Here is a 12,053-nt window from a genome sequence, read left to right as displayed (position 1 = left end):
TTTAGATTGTTTTAACATTGACTGCATTCCTAGTTTATCGCCACCCCTAAAAAAAGAGGGGATATGAACAGAAAATAAATTGATCATTTTACGTGAATTTTCCAATTTTATGCTTTTTTTTTAAGGAAAATTTAAGTGAATTGGATGTCGAAGCTCATCAAGATTATAATACATCTGGAGGTTCAAAGAATTTAATATAAGAATATTTACAACACTCACATTTTATTCAATCTATAAACTAGACACTCTTATTATATTATGACTATAATTACAATAATATTATAGAATAAATAGAAAATTCTCATAAAACACTTGAAGAAGAACAAGAAGTTTAATTTTGTCTAAATTTCAAATACATCAAACTTATAGGTGTATGTTACATTAATTAATGTACCAAAAAATATATAACATACAGTTAAATCACTTTTGTGTTCCTGTCAATCAAGCCTTACTAAAAAGAATGTACACAAGCAAAATATCATACATCCATGATTTTAAAGTTATAAGCACAGGAGGGGAAATGTTTGGACGTGTGTTGATATAATTAATTTTATATCAACAAGATTTTATAAAAATGATTATGATTAAAATTATTTTTGAAATAAGATGATTTTTGTTTAGAGAACATAAATTTTTTAAAAATTATAAGAAAATATTGTTTGAATAAAAAATAATTTTAAGCATGTAACTATCAAAATGGATTTTAATGTCTATGTATAATTATTTTCTATTATATATTGATAATTAAGATAATATGCTATAATATTTTTACTTTTAAAATAGAAGTCGTAATCTTTATAAAATATTAAATTTGGACGAAATGTATAATAAAAGTATTAAATTAGCACAAACATACAGAGGTATCTAAATTAAAAAAATTCAAATTCGTAATTAATATAATGTAAAGTGCAATAAAACTTTAACATATGAAGGTATAAGTGGGAGGAGATGACAATCGTGGCTAGGCATGTCTTATGCTCACTTTGAAGATTAGTAAATTGATTTTGCTTATTGAATCATACTCACCGATAAAGTTAAAGTGAAATGATTTTATTTTAAAAAAAGTATTAATTCAATTATGAAAAATTAGAATAAAAAATAAAACGCTTAAAATAAAGAGAAACTAACAAGAAACAAATCAATTATAAATTTATAATATTTAAAAAATCAAAATTAATTATCTTGATTATTGTCTTTATCAAAAGAGTTGACATACGAGTAAACACGACACTCATGTAAGATTTTATTGTGTTGATATGAATAAAAATATTTTTTTAATGAAAAAAATCATGTTTAATTCATATTGTTTATAAAGTTTTCTTAAATTAACGAAGTCAAAACATCATGAGTAAAATTAGTATTGTTGAGAGACATCTAAGGCTTTGTTTTTCAGCTTGGGTCTCTAAAAGGTCGTTGAAGTTGCATGGAATGGAGTACCATGCTGTTTGATAATTCCAAACAAGAGTTCAACTGAACATGAATTGTACACAAATTGACGTTTAATTGGGATTAGTTATGGATTATTTTTTTATCAACATTCATTGGATACTTTAGAAATATAAGATTTTTTTTAAAAAAATATAATTACTTTTAAAATAAAGTATTCAAACATAAAAAAATAAATTATATTCAACTTACTTTTATCTAAACTTTAGTTGATCATTATATTAAACTGAAGGTGTAATCCAAACACACACCAACACTTTGACACAGACCAAAAAAAACCACGTCACGTAAACATTGACACTTGGCGCGATGTTTATTTTTGTAAGTAAACTAAACTAATTTTTCCTTTCTACCGTACATTGTAAAGATTTGCACGCGTGTACTTCTGAGTCAGCAGTTTCATCTCCGTTGTTTGAAAACGATTTGTTGTTCATTTTCCTCAAAAATGGAATGGAATCACAGTCTCTGCATCCCACTTTTCCTCATTTAGAACGTCCATCTTCATCATCATCATGAGTCATCACGTTTCACCTCTCTCCATCATCATCGCGATTTATCTGTGGTTAAGCCAATTGATATTGGGGCATATTAGTTGCGTTGTTTCTCATATTCCCTAACATCCTCACGTGCCATTGCCTTACTGTTTATTCTTTTGGTACATGCCAGTCATGCTTGCATAATATTTTATTTTAGCTACCCTTACATGCCAATGGCAGTATTGTTGACACCAGAGCTAGATGAACATTGGTTATTTTTCCCTTTATGACTTTTTTCTTCTGTGTCCCTTTGGACATTAATTAGGAAAGGGTATTCGTATTGCAAGGCCATTTAGGGGATGTTTCTAAATTTGGAACCAAAAAATTAGGTGCAACTTTCTTAATAAGCAATTGTTATGTCTTTACATGTGCTAAGGAATTCCTCCTTTCCCTTGTTTGGTAAATTCATGAATTCTCGTGCTGATTATATTTTTATATTCCTACTTGATAGTATATTACAGAATGAGTTAGTAATATGTAGGATTTCTCACGTCAGTTACTCATACTTGAATTGATGAGCTTTTTTGGTTTGTGCAACAAGTTCCAAGTACAATCATTTCTGGTATTCCTCAGTAGGACATTAGAACAAAAATTCTGTCATAAGTTAAATAGAGCAAGTTAACTTGGCTTTATATTGTGCTACGTACAAATTGGTTGCTGGATAACTAAAATTACAAAAGACTTATTTGTGAGAATATCCATGTCAAGTGCCATTTATCCTGTGCTAATTAAAAATAATTATACTAGCAACCTTCTAAGTAAGATCAAATAAAATTTAGGATGCACTTGATAGTAGAGATAACGAAGAGTTATTCCAAGCAAGGATATATGTGTGTGTATATATATATATATTGTGAAGGAGTTTTAAAGGTAAATTGAAAATGGGAAACTTTTAAATTGATAGATATATGTGCACTACTAATCCTGAATTTGTGTCAATTAATTATAAAGGTTGAGCATGTTTGAGCAAATCTTCTGGTGTAGCCATTTAAAATTCCAAACCTCTAAATGGCTACTTTTTGCTTCAAAATAAGTTTATAATCTTTGCAGTTGAAATTGTCCATTCCCCCTTTCAAAGAATGTGTATTAAGTATTAACAGATCCCTATAATGTAGCTTTAATTGTGCTGCATGTTAAATGTATGTTGCGACATCTCCCTTCGGGTTAGATAAAAAATTTAATAGTTAGGAGACAATTTAAGAGGAATTACTTCCATATAAAAACATACTGTGTCAATTATGAGCTAAACTCGTCATTTTCATTTAACTTTTTTGTATAGGGAAAAGTATTCGGGCACAACCAACTAGTTAAAAATTAAGAAACAACCACATGTTGCATTTATAATTTTTCGTCGAGATATACGTTGTCATAAAAGTCGAATTGCCAATGTTTCGGACTTGATATACCTATCCGAGCCCAACACCAAAGCAGGGCCCAATAATTCTGTAATGCCTTCCCTCTTCTAAAAGTACTGAAAATCATGTGGTGCTGGTGCACCCTTCTATCCTTTTTTCTTCTTTCATCAGCATCACATCAAAAGCAAGAATTAAATTATAATTAAGAGCTAACAACGTATTAAAACAACATTTTAAAAAATATGGATTAAAAAACATTTTCAAAAAACTATTTAAAATTTAAAGCTTTTAATTTTAGAAATTCTCAAAACTTAGATAGATTAATGAAATTTACCTTAAAGTCACTTTTAGAGACATATCATTATATAAGTATTGATTAAAAATTTAATTATTAATAAAATCATTTAAAGAAACTGATGTATATTTTTTAATTTATGAAAAACTAATAAACTTACCATTATAATTTATTTTAGAAAATAGAAACTATAATTACAAAAATATTTTTTAAAGGCTAAAAACATGAAGAATAATATATGTGAAAATTATCATTAAATCGAAAGATTAATAAAAATAATTTAAGTATACTGAAAAAGTAAATATTTTTACTGTATTATTCAATTATTATTATTTTTATCAAATAGCATAGTAAACTACTGTTTTTTTTATAGGAATTGAAGACAATATTAAGGGATTTATAATAATTTATGCATTTTGCTCAACTAATTGAACTAGACTCTCTTAAATTGTAAAAATAATTATAAAATATCTTTATTATGATACAAATTTAAAATATTTTTTCAGCAAGTCTAACTATAAATTCTTTTGAACACAAATTGAATAAGTTCAAACTTAATATTATTATTGTTTTAATCATAAAAATAAAATAATAAAATGAAGATAATGAAATTCGATTTCAATAAACATATATTTTCATGATAATATTAATTTCTATTTGTTAATTTATGTTAGAATGATTTAGATTCCATAATTGAAGGTAAGAATAAGTAGAAATCTATCCTGGTTTGAAGTTTGACCACCCCGGTCCACGCGGTTCAAGTTTGAGTGGCCCAGTTGTTCTATTACCGACCCAGGATTTTCAAGGCCACACATATATATACACTCAATTCCGGGCCCAGGCCCAGGCCCTACCACCGATAATTGTAGAGATAGAAAGACAGACAATAAAAAAATCCACAACGGTGTGTTGCGTTGTTGGCGGTGTAGGGTTTAGTAGCCACTACCGTTCAACTATTACTTCTCTTTCCAGAAGCCGAAACCCTCTGCTTCTTCCGCGTCTTCTTCTTCTCTTCTCTTTTCGAAGCTTCTCGAACTCCACCAATGGCCGAAACCATCGTGATCCAAACGGAGCCTCCGAATCCGCCGGATCCTTCTTCGTCCACTACTACTACCGCCGCTCCTCCTGTGCTGTCCAGAAAAATCGTGTTTCTTCCCGTCAAGAAGCCCTTCAAGGGTTTCTCCAACCATTTCCACGTCGAAACCCTAAACCCTTCCTCCTCCTCCGAACCTCGCCCCTCCGGTTCCGTCGCTAAGAAACATGACGCTTCCGAATTCTCCGAGTACGGCTTGGATCCGGAGTTCAGCTTCGGAATTACCTTCCGCAGAATAGTGAGTTCAATTCCATTGCTTAGTTTGAGATAAAAAAAATAGTTTATGCGTCATTAGGAATCCTTGATTCTGCTACGGACTTTCTTTTTTCGTTGCGCGTCCTTTTTAGTTGTTATTGACACATTCCGTTTTATCGTTAAACCTTAAGCTGAAATAAAATTATCATATTTCCGTGTTCTGGGTAATGGCTTTGGCATGTCATAGTTTTCAGTATCTAAGGGCGCTATTCATGATTTTCAGGGAGCTGGATTGCGAAATCTAGGAAACACTTGTTTTCTCAATTCAGTATTGCAGTGTTTGACGTATACAGAACCTCTAGCTGCGTATCTGCAAAGTGGGAAGCATAAAACTTCATGTGAGTGACTTTCCAACATTTTCATTTTCCGTTCTCTTCTGTTAGATGGAAAATATTTATTTATTGTTCACTTTTGCTTTGTTCAGTTTGGTCTACCCGACCTTGGTAAATTAGTGCTGTTGAACAGGGTTATGCTTTCATTGTTTTTCCTTTTAGTTGGCCATGATGCATGCATATGGAGGAAATTATTGTTATATTGAGTTTCTAATTTCTGTATTTTACAAACATTGTAGGCCACGTTGCTGGATTTTGTGCTCTGTGTGCAATACAGAATCATGTTAGCCGTGCACTGCAATCGACTGGGAGAATATTAGCCCCAGAGGATTTGGTCGGGAATCTGCGATGTATCCTTATGTTTCGTGTTTGATTTATGATTGGACAATTATTTGAGTGCATACATAGTTAGACGAGGCATAATACTGTTTTTCAAGTTAACTAGAGTTTATTACTTGGTTTTATTATCCATGAACAATAAGTAATGTTCTCTGTCCCTTTTCCCTTTTATTAGCTTGAAATTTGTAATTCCTGACATGAGATCAGGCATATCACGAAATTTCCGAAATGCAAGGCAGGAGGATGCACATGAGTATATGGTGAATTTACTTGAGTGTATGCATAAATGTTGCCTGCCTTCTGGCATACCAAGCGAATCACCTGGTGCTTATGAGAAAAGTTTTGTTCATAAAATTTTTGGTGGTCGTCTCAGGAGTCAGGTAACTGTTTCTAGCTTTGTGGTGGAATTTTAGAGAGTAATTTCCTTACCAACTGAGCTAGGAAGCACAGAGAAAAGATATGACACAGACATGGGGATATGGCAAATTTTAAAAATCATAGGACACAATACTGATATAATTCAACATCTAAAATTCATATAAAATAAACATTTAAATCATGAGAGAGTTCATATTTTAAATATGGTCACAATTCATCAAATACATGGTAAAATACTAAATTTTGTCTAATTATTGTAGTATTCCAATATGTATTGGTATAAGCATAAACATTAAAAAATTAAAGCAAAAAAAAATTGTATAGCTGCAGCTAAAAGTATTTGAAGTATCTATGCAGTATCCAATAAGAAAGTGCATCTAGCAAGACTGTAGCATGTCTAAACTCAACTTTAGTGGATTTTTTCTTCAATGTACGACTACTTCATTACAACAATTGAAAAGTTCTTTGGTTGCTTATTCCAGGTGAAATGCCACCAGTGTTCTTATTGCTCCAACAAATTTGATCCTTTCTTAGATTTAAGTCTTGAAATATTCAAGGCAGATTCATTGCAAAAAGCACTTTCAAATTTCACGGCTGCAGAATGGTTGGATGGAGGGGAGAAGGAGTACCATTGTCAGCGGTGCAAACAGAAAGTTAAGGCTCTCAAACAGCTAACAATACATAAGGCACCTTATGTGCTAACGATCCACTTAAAGCGGTTTCATGCCCATGATACTGGACAAAAGATTAAAAAGAAGGTTCAATTTGGCTGTGCACTGGACTTGAAACCTTTTGTCAGTGGCTCAAATGTAAGTAAATAAGTAATATATTTTTGAAATTGATATGAATTATCTTACTACATATCCTCCTATTGTTCTTGCAAAATTCTTGAGAGATAAAATACAAAATATATCTCTAATATTTGTTTTGCCATATAGAATTTTTTGTTGCTTCTTGTTTTGAAATGTTCTGTATGCTGTTTGACTGTTATATGTGTTTCTAACTTTAAACTGGTATGTTATGCTTCTTTCAATTTTCTTCCATTTCGCAGGATGGAGATGTGAAGTACTCTCTATATGGTGTTCTGGTTCATGCTGGTTCCAGCACTCATTCTGGACACTATTACTGCTATGTTCGCACTTCAAATAACATGTGGTATACCTTGGATGACAACCGGGTACTGAACATATGCTTTATGGTTTTCTTTTTCTAGTTTTATGGTTTTCTTTTTCTAGTTTTATGGTTTTTGCAAATCTTGGCACTACTATGAATATCAATAAGCTTTGCAAAAGCAGTCAGTGTTTCAAGATGGGGATAACTAAAAAGAAACATAAATATTATAATGCAGAATTGCATTTTTTTAACTCTATTTACTCTATATAACTATGGATAATATTGAAAAATAAATATTTGCCTATGGAAATGGCTTTCATAAATAATGTATTGATGAATGACGACTCTTTTTTGGAGGAATACTATATAAAGCCAGACCCAAGGGTGCTGTTTTATTGAAGTCAGTTATTTACCATTTTAACCCAATTTGCACTGTTGAAACAGGTAAGTCATGTAAGTGAGCGGGAAGTTTTAAACCAGCAAGCATACATGTTGTTTTATGTTCGTGATAGAAAAAGTATTGTTCCAAGGAAGCCTGTTGACATTGCTAAGAAGGAAAATATGAAGACTAATTTGAATGTAAATAGAGAATCTTCAACTTCAAACCATGTATTGAAGGAATATCCAAATGGTACCGTCGAAAATAAAGCTGAGAAGGGTGCTCTAGTTCTGCAAAAGCATAGTGTCATATTAGCAGAAAACTTGATACAAAGTAAAAGACATGGATCTGAACTTTCTTCCAAGGCACAGGCACAGAAAGACTCACCGGATGAACTGTCTGTAGCTAAATCAGAACTTGGATGCTTGTCATCATTAGATCACTCTGGAAAAGATTATAGTCTCCCTCATAATCTGAAATCTTTAACTGCACCAGTTGGAAAAAATAGTTTGCGCAATGAGAATGTAATTTCAAAAGAGGGCATTAAAGATTCTCCTTCAATAGTGCCCTCATCCACTAATCCCCAGAATGTTGAACTCACTACTGAATGGAAACCTCAGTCTCTGAAGGTAAATAATTCTGATACTTTCAATATCCTCTTTGTGCTGAATTGGTAGGGATGTCAATTGGATGGGTTGGATAAATTTTGAACTGGATCATAATGGATAGATAGAAAACAATCCATTTATTTGTTTTTGGGATCTTTTAATTATTGAAGAAATTCAGTCTATCCATGACCTATTCAATTAAAACTATCCAACCCATTCAATAATCATTTTCAATTATTGCAATATTATTGCCAATGGATCATATAGTAATGGAGTAGCAACAGAAAGAAAAAGTGAGCTTTCAACAGCATCAAGAATAACCACTTGATCCATTTTTATTAGTTGAATATTCCAATGGATTGGGAATAGATGGATGGATCACTAACCATCCAGTATTCACAATAACCCAACTCATCTAATCCATTTACTCTTGTTTCTTTAAATGGATGGATTGGATTGGATTGGATTGCATTTAAGGAAGGATGAATTGGTTGGATTATGGGTATATGGTCTATTTTGCCTCATCTATGAACTGATGCTATTTCAGTTTTCTTGATTACTGAACTGTGATTCCTTTCTTTTCACTTAGAAAAATCTTGTCAAGATAGTTGATGTTGCTGCACCTCAAGATTCAAGCACAAATATGACCAATGGCATTTGCCCTAAGACATCACTAATTCATCTGAAAGTTAACCATCAGGTTTCTGTGCTATCCTGTGTGCCTGTTGCTTTGAGCCTGATTGTTTTAATGTATTGACTTTATTTTTATATTTTTAGCTTGGAACTTCTGCAATTGGTTCGGTGTGTGAGAAAGCAAGTAGTGTGGTGCATGAAGATCTGGTTGGTTCCCAGGGACTGATTCTTAATAAGTCAGTAAATACATCTTTGAATACAGAGAGTCTTAATCAAAAGCCTTTGAAAAAATCAAAAAAGAAGTTCCTTAAGTATCAGGTATCTTGGATGCATCTTCGCCCAATCTTCTATTACATGGCATACTTGGGCCCACGGAAGAAGAATCACAAAAGAATTAAACGCCGCACTTTGAGTATGAAGAATCCAAACAAAGACAAGCTTGATAAGCTTGCTTTCTCATCAGAAGATGCCAAACCTGATGTATTTCCTTGTCTATCAAGTTGTTCTGATAGTAAAGCAACCAAGGCTGGTTATAGACCTAGTGCTAATTTTAAATCTAGTGATGAATCTCTAATAGAGACTAGGGCTGAAGGGGAATTTAGGAAGAGAATTGATCATAGCTGTGCTGTGCTTGCATCAGCGGCGCAAATTGAAAATATATCTGGAAGTGGTTCAGTAGTAAGTCAATTTGAAGCTAGACAGGCTGATAGTGCACAAGATAGTACAAGAGATCAAATGCATAATGGTTTAATGAGTATGCCTAATGGAGGTCCAGAGGAGACAGTTGGTAAGTTTCTATTGATATTTCCTTTGTGGTTTTGTCTAGCATGATACATTAAATTTAGGTTCCACATCCTTGTGGTTTTATGCTTGCTGTAGTGCTCTATAACTTGCATAATTGTTGATGTTGCTGTCTTTGGATTTGTACCATTCATAATATACTTTTTTATGGTCAAGTAAATACATGTCTGCTTGCACATTTTAGCAGATCTAAATACTATTCAAGTTTCACATTAATGCTTCAAGTCAACTGACATATTTTCAGTATGTGTATGATCAAACATTAAATGGGTAATCTACTTGGAAAGTGGTCTAGAATGTGAATCTTTTCTACATACTTAAGGCCATGTATATAATGTTATCCTTGATATAACTAACTGTTTCTGTTAATTTAGCTCAATTTATTATCTCATGGAATACTTGAATTACTCCAACCCACCCTTCCACCCTGCCCCTTTTTGCTTTATAAATAATGGCCTTTATTTGGATACAGTTGCTCGATGGGATGATATAGAATTACCTTCATCTCAGCATTTGGAGTCAAAGAATGACAAAACTGTCAGCATTGGATATGTTGGGGATGAATGGTGAGCTCAGCTATATGTTGTTTCTTGTTTATTATTTCTAGTAATGTGGACTGTTATTAGTTTGTGCTTCTTCCTGTGCCATGACTAATTGAAATGCTTGAAGATACATTTTTTCCTAAGGCCGTACTTTTTCCCTGTTTGGCCTTCTGTCATGTCCAAAATATGATGTAATGATTGCCATGAAAGTATCTTGCCTTTGTAGATGCACTTGTTGACCTGGTCCTTTAGCTAATTGGTACACATTGGGTTCAAATGTAAAAGAAAGGGAAATGTTAGTGTATTTAGGCAGGTTTTGTTCAGAGACATGTATAAAATATGGTCTTCATGCAGTTACAGTCACAGAGCTGCTATTCACCACAATGTTGGCGTTTTGGTGGGGGAAGGCTTAGGAGTTAGGATTTGTCATTACTGTGTGACTGGGCTATTTTGATCCATAATTTTGCATATAAATTTGTATCTTGCTGCCACAATTTGCAGGGATGAAGAATATGATAAAGGGAAGAGGAAGAAGATAAGGGGCTTCAAGCATAGCTTTGGTGGGCCTAATCTTTTCCAAGAAATTGCTGTCGAGAAATCGAAGTTTAAAAGGGCAAAGTTTGACCAATCTTGCTCAGGGAACCCTCCATTTAGGATATGACATCCAGAAGAACTCTATGCCTTCTATTGCTTGGAGGCTTCTTTTGTAGCAATTTTGTCAAACGCTGAAAGTGTAATGAAGAGAGCACCTACCTTATTCTTTTCTCCAGTAAAAAAATTTGTTTGGTGGTTCACATCATTGTCTTTGGGACAGAGCCGCAGAGGGTTGGGTTTTTGTGCACCGGTATATTCCTGTTGGACATTTCTCATTTTGAGACTGTATTATTGTAGGAGCTGCACGCCGTAGCTCAGAAGTTTTGTTCATGATTTTAAATCATTCAAGACAATTTGTATTTCAGTTTTATGTTACGAAGCGTGTTTATCGTGTACCCGAAGTTGTATTTTGGTTTGAGTTTGGATTAGGTACTAAATTTTTATGTACTATTAATTTCTAGGAAAAATTGTAAGATAGTTAATTTATATTCTAATTCATGAATGTAAGTCTGTTTTTGTTTGGATTACATAAAAGGAAATGTTTTCGTGTAGTGACCTGAATTTTTAAGAAAAATTAAAGTTAGTTGAGAATAATATAATTGAACGGAAAAATCATACATACCACTTGGTTAATACAAAAAAATAATCTTAGTTGATTGGTGTTTATTATTGTAAACCCTAGTAGACAGACATTGCATGAATTTAGATAAAAATTATTCATTTATTTTTTATAATTTTATCATTTTTACTTTTTTGGTTACTATAATTTAAAAGTGGTATTTTTAGTTCTTATAGTTTATATTTTAATTTTTTTTAGTCTTTATAATTTTGAAGTGATTTTTTTAATCCTTATAATTTTTATTTTAATTTTCTTTTAATTCCTATAGTTTAAAATAATGTTTTAGTTTTTATATTTTATATTTTAATTTTATTTTAGTCCTTACCATCCAGATATGAGTAATATTATCAATTATAATTAATTACAAAATATTAGAAGTAATTCATAACTAATTTATCGTAAAATAATTTGTAATAAAAAATAATTAATTTATAACTAATTTGTAGTTAATTATTTTTATTTTTTTTTGTAGTAAGGATTAAAAGGTAATTAAAATGTAAATTATAGGAAATAAAAGTATTACTTTCAAATTATAGAAACTAAAAAAGAATTAAAATATACATTATAAGAACTAAAAAAATACTTTTAAACTACAAGGACTAAAAAGGTAAAAATAATGAAACTATAGGAACCAAATGAATAATTTAACCTAAAAAATATTGACGTATAACATGTTTTTAGAAAAAACCTAAAAAAATATTGACATGTACATTTTTTAAGAAATCTACTGCTTTT

The 12,053-nt window shown here is 31.7% G+C and overlaps 1 protein-coding gene across 2 annotated transcripts; it reads left to right on the top strand.

Moving 5' to 3' along the window:
• Nucleotides 1–4,531: 4,531 nt before the first annotated feature.
• LOC114392227 (ubiquitin carboxyl-terminal hydrolase 23-like) lies at nt 4,532–11,250 on the top strand. Of its 2 annotated transcripts, XM_028353279.1 has the most exons (11): nt 4,532–4,963; nt 5,204–5,318; nt 5,552–5,662; nt 5,859–6,031; nt 6,512–6,838; nt 7,081–7,206; nt 7,587–8,150; nt 8,719–8,829; nt 8,907–9,549; nt 10,036–10,129; nt 10,607–11,250. In XM_028353279.1, exons 1-11 carry the CDS (start codon nt 4,676–4,678, stop codon nt 10,764–10,766), a joined length of 2,712 nt encoding a protein of 903 aa, XP_028209080.1. In that variant the 5' UTR covers nt 4,532–4,675; the 3' UTR covers nt 10,767–11,250. The 2 variants fall into 2 exon arrangements, with proteins under 2 accessions (XP_028209080.1, XP_028209081.1); XM_028353280.1 differs by lacking the exon at nt 8,719–8,829 and having other exon boundaries at nt 10,607–11,100.
• The last annotated feature ends 803 nt before the right edge of the window (nt 11,251–12,053 follow it).

This window comes from Glycine soja, chromosome 17 (assembly GCF_004193775.1).
Source record: "Glycine soja cultivar W05 chromosome 17, ASM419377v2, whole genome shotgun sequence".
NCBI lineage: Eukaryota > Viridiplantae > Streptophyta > Magnoliopsida > Fabales > Fabaceae > Glycine > Glycine soja.
This window is presented reverse-complemented; position numbering and strand designations above follow the sequence as displayed.